General features: G+C 39.9%; 1 protein-coding gene across 1 annotated transcript in view; it reads left to right on the plus strand.

Annotated features, from left to right (window-relative positions):
- The window catches only part of BICC1 (BicC family RNA binding protein 1), a 115,577-nt gene that overhangs the window by 45,394 nt on the left and 53,000 nt on the right, over positions 1 to 17,183 (plus strand). Inside the window, exon 3 of the mRNA XM_058188321.1 lies at positions 785 to 854. Within this exon, the coding sequence (XP_058044304.1) occupies positions 785 to 854 (70 nt within the window). The remainder of the gene's footprint in view (positions 1 to 784; positions 855 to 17,183) is intronic.

A 17,183-nucleotide genomic window follows, 5' to 3' on the forward strand; every position in this document is an offset into this window, starting at 1 on the left:
CATATTCAGGATCAGGGCCTTTCCCCAATATTTGAGGAGCTGCCACAAGAAAGAAGAGTTATCTATTCTGCAAAGTGCCCGAAGGCAGAACAAGAAACACTGGATGGAAATTAATCAAGGAGAGAGGCAGCTAGAACTAAGAAGAAATTTCGGGACTGTTAGAACAATTAACCAGTGCAACGGCTTGCCTCCAGAAGTTGTTGGTGCTTCATCACTCAAGGCTTTTAAGAACAGACTGGACAGTCATTTGTCTGAAATGGTATTTGTCTGCTTGAGCAGGGGGGTTGTACTAGAAGATCTCCAAGGTCCCTTCCAGCTCTGTTATTCTCTTATTTCACTGGGGAGTGAAGTGCTGGCAGTTGTTCCCACCAGCTGATGATCAGATTACTCTTTCAAAGCCAAGTTCTGAACTGGGCATCAGAGCACAATTCTGCAAGGGCAAAATAAGTCTGCCCAGTTACTGATTAATTTTGAGTAACTTTAAGAAAATGTTGGCAAAAAAATAGGGCATACCATAGCAAATTCAGGGGAGTATGGGAGGCTAATAGGAAACAGTCAGCTAAAAGCTAATTTTTTAAATATTGTGTTTCAGTTAAAATGCTAGAATCCATCAGGTTCATTCCCACCGGAGTTGAATCTTAGACTTGTCTTTTGAAAGCCGTTTCTTGGTATTTTAAGGCAACTTTACGGCAGTTCAGAATTATTTCAAATTCTCTTTGTTTCTTTCTGATAGAAAAAGATAAATGTGTTTAAATTTAAACCAATATTTCTTGTCCTTTGACAGATTATGGAAGAAACAAACACTCAGATTGCTTGGCCCTCTAAACTGAAGATTGGTGCAAAATCTAAGAAAGGTAAGCGTGGCTTTTTTGTTGTGATTCGAACAAACCCTCATAAATGCAGCCGAATCTCGGGCTCCAAATTGATCTGATAACGTATGCTACGTTCATGTACCTTCACCTGTTTCAAGATGTAAATTACAGTCTCAGACACTTTGGGCAAACTCAGATGGATTTTGTGTATATGGGAAAATGTGTACTGCATTTGTGCATCGGTTCAGAAAAATGACTTAGTGAAATTTCCATCCCTGTGGGAGTAAATTAATCTCTAAATGCAGGTAATCCTCAATTTACAAAACATTTGTTTAGTGACCATTCAAAGTTACAACGGCACTGAAAAAAAATGACTTAAATCAAATCAAATCAAATCAAACCTTTATTGTCAATGCACAACATGTGTACAATGAAATTGAATGAGCCTAAACCCAAATAAGTAATAACTAACACACGTTCCCATATACCTATATGTATGTAACATTATATTATATTACATCGGTATGAACATGTTGCATGTTGTGCTGGCCCTGCTAGCCTATCATATTAAACCTAATTGTGGTATTATGCTCCGACCATTATGACCATTTGTCACACTTACAACCGTCGCAGCATTCTTGTGGTCACGTGATCCAAATTCAGACACTTGGCAACTGGTTCATATTTAAGACGGTCGCAGCGTCCCGTGATCCCTTTTTGCAACCTTCCGACAAGCAAAGTCAATGGGGAAGACAGAGTAACAACTATGTTACTATCTTAACAACTGCAATGGTTCACTTAACAGTTGGGACAAGAAAAATGGCGCAAAATTCACTTAACCGCACACTTAGCAACAGAAGTTTGAGGCTCAGTTGTAGTCATAAGTCAAGGACTGCATGTATACTGAAAATCTTTTCTTGTCCCAGTTGTTAATATTATCAATATTTACTGATTCTTAGTTAGATGTCAGAAAACTTATTTCCTCATATCACCTTTGGTGTTCAGTCGATGGAGGACAAAAGAATCCTGGAGAAGGAACAAATTGGCTTTGAAACAGCTGCTTCCTGAACCAGAGTCACATATTAGGAATTCACCTCCAGCTGTTTTCAGACAATGTTTCCAAGGGCAGGATCAGGGAAGGAGCTCCACATCTGGGATTCTAGTTATTTAGCAGCAAGTTGGTATCGGTGTCTTAGTTTGTTCTGAATACTGAAACATGAAGATATCTCATTGGTTTGTAATCTCTTCAGCTGCATTACACTTGCAGAAGAGTCAGTGCTTAGAGACTTTTTTCTCTCCCTACAGCTAAACTGAAAGGTTTATCTGTCTAAAAGGAAAAGGTTTCTCCCTGTTGCATTGTGTCAAGCAGTTGGTTTTCATTTGGTGTTCAGGCTTGAATAAAAACAGGTGCTTTCTCTTGCCTTAAGAATAGAATAGAATAGAATAAAATAGAATAGAATAGAATAGAATAGAATAGAATAGAATAGAGAATATATTACAGAATAGAATAGAATAGAATAGAATAGAGAATATATTACAGAATAGAATAGAATAGAATAGAATAGAATAGAATAGAATTGAATTGAATTGAATTGAATTGAATTGAATTGAATTCTTTATTGGCCAAGTGAGATTGGACACACAAGGAATTTGTCTTAGGTACATGGTATATATATATGCTCTCAGTGTACATAAGGAGAATAAAATACATTCATCAATAAATACAACAGTGATAGTCAAGGTTACTAATAAGCTATCAAATCGTACTAGGAAACAAATAAAAACAATATAATTGAAAGATACAAGCAACATGGTTATAGTAATAAGTGGGAGGAGATAGGTAATAGGGGGGAAGAGAAGAATAATAGTAATACAATCTTAGTAAATTATTTGATAGTGTTGTGGGAATTAATTGTTAAGCAGAGTGATGGCATTTGGGAAAAAACCTGTCCTTGTGTCTAGTTGTTCTGGTGTGCAGTGCCCTATAGTATCTTTTTGAGGGTAGGAGTTGAAACAGTTTGTGTCCAGGATGTGAGGGGTCTGTAAATATTTTCACAGCCCTCTTTTTGACTCCTGCAGTATACAGGTCCTCAATGGAAGGCAGGTTGGTAGCCATTGTTTTTCCTGCAGCTCTAATTATCCTCTGAAGTCTGTGTCTGTCTTGTTCGGTTGCAGATCTCACTGAAGTATTAATATTGGAAATAAACAAGTGTGGAGTTCTTTTAAAAAATTGTGGGCAAATGAACTGGGCAGGAATCTAAACAATCAGAATGCTCCCTGTAAGAGTTGCTCGCATTTTAAATATGCAAAAGCGATGCCAGATTAAAATTCAAATATTTGGATCTATATCGGTACTTAGATGAAGGGAGCAGGCAACCATCTGTGAAAAACTTTGCCGAGAAAACTGCACGGCTCTTTGTCCAGGCAGCCTCTGTGAATAAGACATGAGTGAACAGAAGGGGCGAAAAATCCATAAATGAATATATTTCAAGTCTTCTAGACATTATTATTTCTATCAAATGCTCAGTGTAGCAGAAATTCGAATTAGCCGAACATAGAATTGGAGCACTAAAACGATTGTGAAAGCCATTATGATAAAATCAATGCAAAACAGATGGAAAGATTTTCTGAAAAAGAATCTACCTCGTCAGCATCTCTCTCTCCTCCCCCATCTCCCCCCCCCAAGCCAGGAAGCCTTATTAAGTCCATTTTCTTCAAACATAGAAGGTCAGTGAGGAGGTCCTTTGAAGGAGATACAGGATGAAAGGCCAGCTGCATGTGAACTGATCTGGATATTGGCATCTCTAGGGCTGGAATTGTCTGCTGTGTTGGCAATAGGATTTGGAACAGCCTCACATAGGGGTGTGTCATTTTGGTGGGAAAGAGCTGCTTGCAAACATTTTAGCTTGGAATGTTGAAGGCTCTTGAAGGTTTTGAAATTATTGGAGCTGATTTTCCATACCATAAGCGCATGATTAACTGAAGCGTACAAAGTAAAGAGAGCAATCATCACAAAGATTTTGACTTATGAGATGGTCTCATGTGATCATCATTAAACAGTGTTTGGATGTATGCATATTGGATGGAAAAAAATTAAAAGGAACTCTTTTGTGAGATGACAAGGCAGACTCACCTATATTTTATTTTGCTTTATTTTCTGGTTTCTAAGGTTTAACACGAGGGTTGTGGTTACTCCAACATGCGGTCCTCTTTTTATCCCTTGCGTTGATTTTAAGTTTTTAATCCCTTCCCTGCTTTTGGCATCAACAACCAACACTATAAACAACCTTTGGATAATGTCTGAAGAAATGATGATTTTGAAATTGCAGTATTGTGTTGTTGGGACTAAAATGTCAGCGTTTTAACATCTTGTAGATGATTAGGGGGCTGGAAGCTAAAACATATGAGGAACGATAGCAAGAATTGGGTACGTCTAGTCTAGTGAAAAGAAGGACTAGGGATATCGTAGCAATATTCCAACATTTGAGGGGCTCCTACAAAGGCGAGGGGGACAGACTATTTTCCAAAGCACCAGAAGACAGGACAAAAAGGAATGGATGGAAACTAGCCAAGGAAAAATTGAACTAAGGAGAAATTTCTTGACAGTTAGAGCAATTAACCAGTGAAACAATTTGCCTCCAGAAGTTGTAGGTGCTCCACAACTGTAAGTTTTCGAGAAGAGCTTGGCCAATCATTTGTCTGAAATAGTATTAGATTTCCTGCTGATCGGGGGTTGGACTAGAAGATCTCCAAGATCCCTTCCAACTCTGTTATGTTATTCTACAGTTCAGGTATGTGAAATGATACCTTCTAAAAAAGTGAAAGTTGAACACAATTTGAGATAATTTTAAAGAAAGTAGCTAGATAGATTTAAGACTTTGCTTTCAAAGTTACTGTCTTCTCCCATTGAAGTGGAATGAGGTCACAAAACTGCATGTAAAAGCATGGAAAATCGGGATATTATTCCCAATTCAATGGTAATTTTTGTAATATATGTGAAACTAGAAGATGTAGAATGTGTCACATTATTATAAAAATCACTTGAAAGAGTTAGCACATTTGGATGGAACTCAGTAGTTCAGTAGTCCAAACAACATGTTGGTAAGAAGTCATCTCCAGCTGTTGTTCCTTGGTCCAATTTTCACTCTTAGTCAGATACTGTCAGATAACAATTTCTTTAATACCAGACCAAGTGGTCGGCTTCAGAATATTCTGTTTTTTCTCTCCTGTCACTGCATTTGTTTTTCATGTCCTTGGATACTCAGATAGCCAAGAAAATGAGTTCCATTTCTTGAAGTTTGTGCTTTTGGTTCAGATTGTTTCAGCATTAAAAGACCATCACGTGGGAAACTTTCAGGTAGTTTAAAGCCCCCTGATTTAACAGAATAACAAAGTTGCAAGGGACCTTGGAGGTCTTCTAGTCTAACCCCCTGCTCAGGCAGGAAACCGTATACCATTTCAGCCAAATGATTGGCCAATCTCTTCTTAAAAATCTCCAGTGGTGGAGCATCCACAACTTCTGGAGGTAAGTCATTCTACTGATTAACTGTTCTAACTATCAGGAAATTTCTCCTTAGTTCTAGATTGATTCTCTCTTTGATTAGTCTCCATCTATTGCTTCTTGTCCTGCCTTCAGATGCTTTGAAGAATAGCAATAACACCTAGATTTACATATCGCTTCACAATACTTCTCAGCCATATCTAAGCATTTTACAAAGTCAGTCTGTTGCCCCAACAATCTGGGTCCTCGTTTTACCGACCTCAGAAAGATGGAAGGCTGAGTCAACCTTGAGTGACTCAGAATTGAACTCCTGGAGTAAGCAGCAAGTTAGCCTGCAGTATTGCATTCTAACCACCGCCACCATGGCTGGACCCCCTCTTTTCTATGGCAGCCCCTGAAATATTGGAGCACTGCTATCATGTCACTCCTAGATCCATTTCTTATGGACTGCTCCATCTCTTTGTTCTCCTCCTTCCCCTTTAATATCCCTTCAAAAGATGATTAATTTTCAGACAATTTTTAAAAGAATTCTTCTGTTCTAATTTCTTTAACAGTTTTAGTTTTGGAGGGAAAAGATTGTGACTCAGTATCCAAAATAATCCAGGGTTAACCAAGATTTTTGGTTTTCTTCATGGCAAACAGCCTTTAGCTGCACTTATTCATTCGTATCTCCTTAGACTCTGGATTTCCACCATTCATGTATATTGGCACTGATTCGCGGCATTGTTTCCTGTGTTGTGTTAAATGCACATGAAAGTCCAACATTCTATTAAATGAATAATTTCTGATTTGAGAATGTAAAAATAGGGAATCTTCATATCTTGATTTATTAGCTGATTTGTAAAAATACAACCGCAACATTGTTCAGGTTAATAAGCTAATTTGGAACTGCATAATGATAAATATTTATTTATATACCATCTGACTTCCAGGCGCACTGCATGACTCACAGGTAAAAAAAAAACATTAAAAAGAAGAATAAAGGTGTACCATAATAGAGAACAATAAAGAAATAAAAGCTATAGCGGAGATGATAGAGTAAGGAAAAAGAACACATTCATACAACTCAAAGGGAGCTTCAGTCATCCTGGGGAATTGGCTGGTCTTCAAGGGTCTTTGAAACATTTTGAACTCAACAGCACCGTCTGTATGATTACCTTGTGCCATTAATATGATGGAGACAATTCACTTTGATGTCCAAGGAATTTGATGCATCCTTCAGAAAAGTAGGATCACATTATTGAGGAAAAAGGAGAAGACAATGGCCAGTGTTCTATGAGTTTTAGTCAATAAATCTGGAAAGAAGCCAATATGAGCAAAGTTATTTAGTACCAATAGAAGAGAATATATGTTACTCAGCATTGAATTTAGGAGTCCTTTTCCTATTCGTTTGTCTGGTATTAATCTCTACTTATCTGTGTGTTGGCTTCCAGAGAAGATGTGTTCTGGTCTTTTATCTTCCTTAGCTATTTTATTGTCTGTTTTGAATAATGTATAAATATATTTAGGAACTACCAAGGAGAAAACCACAACCCCAACAATACTGGCATCGCATCTTCTTGTTTGTAAAGAGTGAGCAAACTCCATACTCACCAGCAATGATGAAGTTAGTTGGGCAATGAAACATCTGCAAGCAAAGAGCCAAGCTGAGAGAACACAAAGGACTCCATCCTTCAATATTTTTTAAAATTATTGAAGTACCAAATAACTTTTGGTACCTTTTCACATTCGTGCTTAGGTATCAAACCAAGTAGTGCAAGCAGCAATGAGAAATAATGCTCTGCTTTGTAAACATCAGCTATCCCATATATTTTCAGGAACAATTTATGAACTGCATTGGTCTGGTATGAAATAATAATGCTATCATTCACTCAGGATTTTTGATGACAGTGTTTTAGTTGGAGCACATGCCAACAAAGGCCAAGTGGAGTAATCTTTTCTGGGCTCCAAAGCTAAGCAGAATCATATATGGTTTGTTCTTAGATGGGAAATTGCCAAAGAGTTCAAGGATTGTGGGCCAGATCAGGAAGCTGAAGGCAGAAGAAGGCAGTGGCAACCTTCTTCTGTTCTACTTCCAGCAAGACTGGCCTGGATTGGCCATGAAAGCACCAGGACTCAACCTCAGACCAAATGAGACTATAACATGCTTTGTTCAAGGCACTGTCCAGATCCTGGAAGGTGCTTTTTCTGTTCCTCCTACCAGAACCTATCCCAGACCCTCAGAAATGACATACGGTCGTCTGAGCTTCCATAAGCCACCTCTGCCTTCCCTTGACTCTGCCATGATCTCATTATTTGTGCTTACAAATGTTTACCCTCTTCTGCGATCAAGCCAAATATTTTTCGAACCCCTTAAAAGCGAAAGACAATGTTGTTCGCTACTTTTCCTTCAGAAATGAAGGAAAACCACAGCTGTGAAAACAATCTAAACTGTGCATTCGCAGCCTTATCTCCCCAGCTTTTGCTGCAGGCTAGCAGTGGGTCCCTTGGTTTCCATGGCTACCTGCTAAGCAGCCTGGTCCTCTCGCTTGGTATGCCTGGAGTCAGTCAGGGCTGATGAACGGAGAGAGAATTCAAGATCACTTGCTTTGTGTATGGAGAGCCCCATGAGCTGCTGCCAGCAGAATTTTTTTTAAAAAAAAAAACACATTTTCTTGAGGTTTTGGTTTCCAAGGTATAAACTATAGGTTTGGGGGTTTTAGCCATTCACCAGGACACACATGTATGTGTGTGGTTGGCAGGTTTCCTTGCTAGGTCTCCATGACAACCAACATATGCCTAGATATGTCATCAGCTGGGCTCTGTGTTTCTGCATGGAGCAGAATTCCTCCATGGTTCAAACATGGGATCTTCTCTTTCTTTTTTTCTTTTTTTAAAAGATTTTTATTTTATTTTAATACAAACATTTCATCTTTTATTAAACAGTGTGTCATCTGCGTACCAATATGTTGTGCAATAATTAAAATTTACAGCAATATTTATTATTTTATCTATTCTTAAATTAATACTGATACCTATTATTATAACAATCCTCTTCTTAGCTTATTTAACTTTGTTAAAACATTTTCCATATTTCACTCCTCTGCTTTTCTTTCTAATTTTTGTATTTATTCTCTAACCATTGATAAAATAACTCCCATATACTATAGTAGTCCGATTCTTCCTTTCCTTTAATTACAAGTGTTAATCTATTCATTTCTGCACATTCTAATATTTTCTTAATCACATTCTCATCCATAGGGATCTCTTTACTTTTCCAATTTTGAGCAAATAGAATTCTAGCTGCAGTTATTACATGAATAATCAAATATACATTTTCTTTACTATAAGTTTCTGGTAAAATCCCCAACAAGAATAATTCAGGATTGAAATCTTCTCTTTCTTGATGGGGAGGGGAAGTAGAGGAAGAGGTAATTCAGTTCTGTTGCACAATCTGAAGGAGCATCTGAAGTAACACGTACAGCTGTGTGAGAGAGGGGCCCCAAACTGACCCATCAGGAGGTCTTCTGCTACCACCAAGGCTGGAACCTTTCCTCTTTCCAAAGAGACTTCTTTTCTTGGGACGCCTGTTGCTTCCTGTGTTGTACACATGTTGTAAACTTGAATAAATCAGAATATACCTCTTTTATTTAAGACCGGTTTAACCCAATCTAGTACCTTTCAGAGGCGGGAACCTTGGAATTGGTCTAGAATATCTAAAGGACCCAAGATAAAGGGGGGAGGGTCATTCCGATTCTTGAAATTTTACACGTTTTGAAAATGCATCCAGCGCATGGATGCCTGAAGAACGGTCTTCCTGCCAGTCCAAGCCTTCTGACTGACCATGAACAGAGTGGGTTTGTCTAGATGAATACAAAGGCTATTTTAACAATGAAATTGCATCCCATTGCTGAATATGATGTGGCATTACATCCCATTGCCCAGAATTCTTATGGAATTACACTAACTAGACATTCTGTATTGGACTGCCAGGATTAAACATACTGTGGCATAGGCTGTGAAATGGAAAAAAGGAAGAAAAATTAGGGCTAATACTCTGTGTTGGAAAATTCAAAACTTTTGGCTCAGTTCTATGCCTCTTGGACCAAATACCATGTAGGATGGGCTATCTGGTGAAGGGAGCAGAGAAATGACCCCAAGCCCATCCCAGGCAGGATGATCATAATCAGCTGTCTCATTATAAAAGGCCTACTCCTTTTCTGCCCACAGCTTCTTGAAAGCTGCTATAACCTATATTCTAGTTCTGCATATTCACAGAAACTGTGTAGCTTGGCCTGCACTATTTTCCTGGAGTTGTGGTGTCCCAAGAGCTCTGGCTACGAAAATGGGCTCCATTTTCAGCTGTGACAGCCTCCTGCAACCCTCTGCCAGTGAAAACGGAGCTCATGAGGGCCACATGTGAAGGACAAGCGTTTTCGCTGGCAGAGACACCGCGGGCCGGCCCTTCACTGTTTCCAGGGTGGCCGCACAGGCCAGATCTACGTACCCCTTGGGCTATATCCCAGGGCCTTTAGTTTTACACCCCTGAAGTATACAAAAATAGGGCAAGTAAGATATCCAAAGAAGGAATAACCGAACAGGGTGAGAATTGGCAATTTATTTTTGGTTGCGGTTTTTCATTCATTCTTCCAGTGTTGCAAATATATATTTGGGGCCAGTTTAGTGGGCTGCTTCAAAGAAGTCTCTTTTTAAAAACATTCTCATTGTGACGCTCTTCAAAGTCAGAGGACTCTTCGCCTCTCCGATCACAAGTGTCAAAGGGGGGATGCCTCCCGAGTCGAACACAGAAAAAGTGTTCAAAGGAGGGGGTGCGGCTGAGAGCAGCCCATGGTTGCCAAACCTTTTTTTGTGATACACAAGTTTTGAGAATAGAAAACTTGTGTTTTTTCAGCCACCGGGAAGATGTCAAGAAGGTTTGTGAATGTTTACCCCTTAGGATCCAAGGTGTTATGGCTGATGCATTTCTAAAACCATTCCTTTTCATTTGAATACAGTCAAGGCAGAGCGGGGAGGGGGAGGGCGGTCTTCCCAGATGAGCATCATCATCTGTAAAGGGAGAATTTGCTACAGCAACATCTGTGAACAGGGGAGCCCAAAAAATGTGCTTTTCCATTCATGGAACTCTATGCCAGAAAGTTACATGAGTACTTAAGGAATGCAAATATTCCTTCTCCCTGAATCCCCCGTGCTTGTGTGGAAAAAAGCATCAAGGAAAGAAGATACTACTATTCTTATGTAGTTCCCTTTCCTCCCTCCTTTTTTCCTTCTTTCCTCCCTCCTTCCCTCTCTTCTTTCTTTCCTGTTTGAATCTTTTGTGTATCCAGAGAACTGTCACACAATATTGCCAGAGATTTTCTGGTGGAGCTTATGTTTAGGAATAAGACTTGGAAGAAGCTGTCTAAATGTTCTTGTGCTAACCAGGGCTACAAAATAGCACCAGGGTATCTTGTGCCTAAATCTCATGCGTGTATGGAAAGGGAATTTTGCAGCCGTTTGAAAGAAACAAATGCATCCTCCAGATTCCAGTAATGGGGGAAATTACCTTTACATTTTCCCCAGTAATATTTCTGAATGCATAAATAAACACAAGGAAGAACTGAGCAGCTTTACTGCTTGCTAACTGTCTGTAACATCTCATGCTCCAAAAGTCTATCTGAGCTTTCCCAGTAGTGTCTCACATTCAGCTTTGGCTTTTTGCGGGCATTATTGTTTTTCTATAGAATTTTTGGAGGGTTTTTTAGTACCCTTTTATTTTTAGATCTTGAACTTATCTTTTGGCCAGGAAAAAAATTAACTCATTCAAAATCTTGCATAACTTCTATCATACATGTTACTGAGTTTAATTTTTGAAAGTCTAATCCTTGAATACTGTGATAAAAAATATTCACATTAGAAGTGCTTGAGCAAACCATGAAGATTGCATGATAAATCAAACCATGAAGATTGCATGATAAATCCGCCTCAACAGGACCTGTGTTTAACTCATAGAATTATCTATTGCAATGTCCTTCCTGTTGAGGATTACTTCAGCTTCAATCGCAATAGTACAAGAGCAAACAATAGATTTAAACTTAATGTTAACCGCTTCAATCTTGATTGCAGAAAATATGACTTTTGTAACAGAGTTGTTAATGCTTGGAACGCACTACCTGACTCTGTGGTCTCTTCTCAAAATCCCCAAAGCTTTAACCAAAAACACTCTACTATTGATCTTACCCCATTCCTAAGAGGTCCGTAAGGGGCATGCATAAGAGCACAAACATGCCTACCATTCCTGTCCTACTGTTTCCTTTCATTATATCCAATTTATATAATTACATGCTTATCTATATACTTATATGTTGTATAGTTACTTCATGCTTATGCTTATATATGCTATTATGACAAATAAATAAAATAAAAAATAAATAAAATAAAAATAAACAATTGCTACCAGTAGAAGAGAATCTGCCTGGCTCAGGATTGAACAGTGGGGTGTTGTGGGGTGCCTCACACCTCACTTGTGGGGTGCCGCAGGGGTCGATTCTCTCGCCCCTTCTGTTCAACATCTATATGAAGCCGTTGGGTGAGATCATCAGCGGCTTTGGGGTGAGATACCAGCTGTACGCTGATGACACCCAGCTGTACTTCTCCACCCCAGGCCACCCCAATGAAGCTGTTGAAGTGCTGTCCCGGTGTGTGGAAGCCGTACGGGTCTGGATGGGGAGAAACAGGCTCAAGCTTAATCCCTCCAAGACGGAGTGGCTGTGGATGCCGGCACCCCGATTCAGTCAGCTGCAGCTGACTGTTGGAGGCGAGTTATTGGCCCCAAAGGATAGGGTGCACAACTTAGGTGTCCTCCTGGGTGGACGGCTGTTGTTTGAAGATCATTTGACGGCCGTCTCCAGGGGGCCTTCCACCAGGTTCGCCTGGTTCGCAGTTGCGCCTTCCTTGATCGGGATGCCTTGTGCACGGTCACTCATGCGCCTGCTACCTCTCGCTTGGATTATTGTAATGCTCTCTACATGGGGCCCCCCTTGAAGTGCACTCGGAGGCTACAGTTAGTCCAGAATGCAGCTGCGCGGGTGATAGAAGGAGTAGCTCCCATATAACACCGCTCCTGCGCAGACTGCACTGGCTACCTGTGGCCTTTCGAGTGCACTTTAAGGTGTTGGTTACTACCTTTAAAGCGCCCATGGCTTAGGGCCTGGGTACTTACGGGACCGCCTGCTGTTACCACATGCCTCCCACCGACCAGACGCCTCACAGAGAGGGACTTCTCAGGGTGCCGTCCGCCAAGCAATGTCGGCTGGCGGCCCCAGGAAGGTCCTTCTTTGTGGGGGCTCCCACCCTCTGGAACGAACTTCCCCCGGGTTTACGCCAAATACCTGACCTTCGGACATTCCGTCGCGAACTGAAGACACATCTTTTTATTCGCGCGGGGCTGGCTTAAATTGATTTTAACAAATTTTTAAATTCTTAGAAATTAATTTTAAATGGGTTTTTTTAGCTTATTATATATTTTACTTCTCAGGCTAATTTTAAAATAAGTTTTTTAACTGCATTTTAAATTTGTATATTGTACTGTCTGTTTTATTCTTGCCTGTACACCGCCCTGAGTCCTTCGGGAGAAGGGTGGTATAGAAATCAAATAAATAAATAAATAAATAAATAAACAGTGGAGTCTTTGGCGCTCTCTGAGGTTGGTGGGTTTTTTTGCAGACATTTCATTACCCAAATAGGTAACATCACCAGTCCTAATAATTCCTAGTGTTATAAACTGAATTCTTTACTAATCTATTCTCGGTCATCTTGACCAGGAAGTATGTATCTGAAGAAGCCAGGACCTATCAAGCCATTGTATGCAAAACAACAGACTAGACGACTAGACTAGACTAGACTTGACTTGACTTGACTTGACTTGACTTGACTTGACTTGACTTGACTTATTTATTGGCCATATGTGATTGGACACACAAGGAATTTGTCTTTGGTGCATATGCTCAGTGTACATAGGGAGTATAAAATATTCATCAAGAATAAAAGATACAACATTTAGTGATAGTCAAGGTTACTAATAAACTATCAAATCATACTAGGAGACAAATAAAAATAATATAAATTAAAAGATACAAGCAACATGGTTATAGTCATAAGTGGGAAGAGATAGATACTAGGAAGGAAGAGAAGAATAATAGTAATTCAGTCAGTAAATTATTTGACAGTGTTGGGGCAATTAATTGTGAAGCAGAGTGATGGCATTTGGGAAAAAACTGTCCTTATGTCTAGTTGTTCTGGTGTGCAGTGCCCTTATAGTGTTGTTTTGAGGGTAGAAGTTGAAACAATTTATGTCCAGGTTGCTAAGGAGTCTGTAGATATTTTCACAGCCCTCTTTTTGACTCGTGCAGTATACAGATCCTGAATGGAAGGAAGGTTGGTAGCAATTTGGTTTTTTTTTTTTTTTGCAGTTCTAATTATTCATTGAAGTCTGTTTCCTGTGTGAGATAGTATGAGATATTATGAAGTTGCTTTAGGGAGATAATCTGGAGCAAAGATTTCAAGGTCAGAAAAAGATACCATTGTACCTGTTTGTGGCAATTATTACAATTATTCTTAGGACTGAAGGAATTTGGGGGTGCAATCATGGTCACATTGAGATGGGGAGATTGCATATATATCATATGTGTGCATAAAGCATCCATGACGTGCAGTATGCAGCCTCAGTTCTACTCGTTCTTCCAAACGGTGACCTTGGTCCTTGCTTCCTCTACCTTACATGGAAGAACTGAAGCATAGCAGCAGATGTGTTTGGCTGAGCTCCATAGAGCTGGGACCCTGTGCTTTGTTCCTGGTTCCAGGGATGAAAATAGGTAAATGCAATTAGCCCCTCTTCAGTCCTCCTCTATCAGTAGAGGAACAGTGAAAGGGGAACAGGCTGAGGTAATGAGTGAACACGCCTCCAAAGTTACATTGACATAACTAAAAGTATGAGAAGGGCTGAAGTTTCTTGCTGCTTATTCAAGTAGTCTCAGTCCACCCCAAGCATTCTTTTCCATCTTAAATAATCAACCAGTGATGTTTGTTCCATCCAAGGAAACACATTCATATTGAATCAAAGTTGTTTAGATTTCTCTTTTTCATTCAAGTAGATAATGCTGACTTGTGTTTTCTGTCCTCCCTCCAAACCCTCAAATCTGCCATATTTCATTGTTTTATTCTTAACTTGCCAAAAGTGGATGACTCTGTTCCATGTTTATTCTGATCTGCTGGAAACAAGGAGACATCTCTTGAATGGGTGGTCCTTCATGTCAAGAACTTAGCAGAACATTGGAATTCTTTTCAAATTGGCTTCATTTGATTATTGGCTTTGTGGGTAAACTGAAGGAATCTATATTGGAGTCACTGTGGCTCCAAAGGATGGCTTACCACATATTTTGCTTGTTTACTTTTTTGGGATTTTTTTTAATAAAAAAAACAATCTGCAAAATATACAGCAACAATCTTTTGGAAATGACCAAATCACTAAAACACTTTCAGGGCTCATTGTAAATTCAAAATATTTACTTGGTGTCATTAAGTTCATTAGAACTTATCTGGGTCGACTCCCGATCAAGATTTGTAGTGAATGTTTTTCGACAACTTGTTTGTTAGAATGCCATCAGAATTACAATATGTTTTTTTAGCAGCAACTACATCTGTTTTAGTTTAAGACATACACTCTGACCAAGAGACATAGGGTGGTGTGCATGTCCACGTGAGAAATAAACGGATTTTGTTTTGTATTTTCAGAAAATGCTTTCGTATTTTTTCTGTGCTTGAGAATGATACATTGCCAAGTCTCTTTTTGAAAACCTCCAATGATGGAGCAGCCACAACTTTTGGAGGCAAGACGTTCTATTAGTTGATTGCTCTCACTGTCTGTAAATGTCTCCTTATTTTTAGATTGTTTCTCTCCTTGATTATTTTCCATCCATTGTTTCTCATCTTGCCTTTCGGTGCAAAAAGGGTCTCTGTGGGACCCTCTCAAATATTGGAACACTGCTAACTCCTAGTCTGTCTAGACTAGACATACTCAATTCCTGTAGCTGTTTCTTGTATGTTTTAGCCTCCAGTCTCTTAACCATTCTTGTTGCTCTTCTCTGCACTCTTTCCAGAGTCTCAGCCGGAATGAAATGCTCCCGGTTTGGACCAGATCAGGTGATCCAGTAGCGATGGTGGTGGGTGGTTCAGAGAACCCGTAGCAAAAATCCCTGCCCCACCCCCCATGCCCACCCGATCGCCCGCTTGCCTGCTTGCCGCTTCTTTCTGACTCGCTCGCTTTTCCCGCCTGAATGGTAGGAATAGGTTGTAAAAAATGCTTTTAAAAGATTAAAAAAGGGCTCTGATGAACACAGCTGAGCTGAGCTGTCTTTTTTTTTACTTTTAAAAGCATTTTTTACAACCTATTCGGTCGAATAAGTTGTAAAAAATGCTTTTAAAAGTAAACAAAAAGGATTGTGCGCCACAGCTGTTCACTGTGCACTGTTCTACTTACCCCATGCCACCTCACATTTGGTGCATGGCATGCATGCGCAGCCAGCGAACCAATAGTAAACCGGTTCAGATTTCACCACTGGTCTCAACATCTTACACACTTCCTTGAGATTTGGTAATGTTTGTGTTTTTGTATGTATTTTCCAATGTCTTTACTTTCTGTAAACTACTCCGTGCACCAAATCGGTTTTCCATGTTCAAATCGGGGTGAAATCTAAAAAATTTCCCTACCGGTTCTGTGGGCGTGGCTTAATTGGTGGGTGTGGCTTGGTGGTCAGCTGACTGAATGGGTATGGTCAATAATAAATAATAAAAATAATAAAGTATACAAAACTTGGGAGACACCGTCTACCTTCTTTAAAAATAGAGGCCCCAGTCTACCAATTGCCTTTTATTGAGAGGCCTACCAAGGTCTACCAAGTGCCTTTTTTTGGCAGGTACCGGTCTACCTTCTTTAAAAATAGAGGCACTGGTCTACTAGCTGCCTACAGTGCTGATCAGCTGTAGTGCGGCCCTTTGAAGTGCCGTGACAGTCATTTAAGGTCGTTTGCAGCTATATCACCACCGAGCGCTTCAGGGACAGAGAAGAAGAACAGCGAGGCATGGGCAGTGGGGGGGGCAGGGATTTTTGCTACTGGTTCTCTGAACTACCTGCTCCCATCGCTACCGGATTGTGCGATCCGGTCCGAACCGGGAGCATTTCACCCCTGGTTCAAATGTTCTTTTATTTATTTATTGCACTTGTAATCTTCTTTTCTTTGGGAAGTCTCCTCTAATTGTATCCCAATAGAGGTGCCCTTTTGAGGTTGCTGAGCTGAAAGAGGGACTGCCCAAGTCCTACAGTGAGCTACATCCCCGCTTTTCAGGGTAGTGGATATGGAATAACTACAGCAATAAATAAAATTAGGTAGCTCTGTTAACATCTTGGAGAAATTGTAGACGGTAGTTCCTGAGGCCTGGTGTTTGCCAAGCTGAGTCTAGATCGAAGGAGCTGCCAAACAAGGATGAATGGATGCGGTGGGAATGATCTCAGCACTGAAACAATGGAAGAAAAGTGTCTGGAAAAGTGTCTGTGGTTAATTAGGGGAGAAATAGGCTTAATTGTTGCTAGCTGATTTGAAACTGTCACAACCTCTAGAACCCTATTTCTCTCCAAACATCATAATCAAGAGTACAAGGCAAGCTTTAGCTCCAAAAATCTATATTGTAGGCAACACAAGTGCCAAGCCAATTGCCAGGATTTTACTGGCTGTGATTCTAGAAGTTAAATCATTTTTGGTTTATATTGATGCACATCTGTTTCTTGTTCTCTAAGCAGTGAACATCTCCATGTTTGAAATAGGCCCATATCGGATGAT

Source organism: Ahaetulla prasina, chromosome 6, assembly GCF_028640845.1.
Source record: "Ahaetulla prasina isolate Xishuangbanna chromosome 6, ASM2864084v1, whole genome shotgun sequence".
Taxonomy (NCBI): Eukaryota; Metazoa; Chordata; class Lepidosauria; order Squamata; family Colubridae; genus Ahaetulla; species Ahaetulla prasina.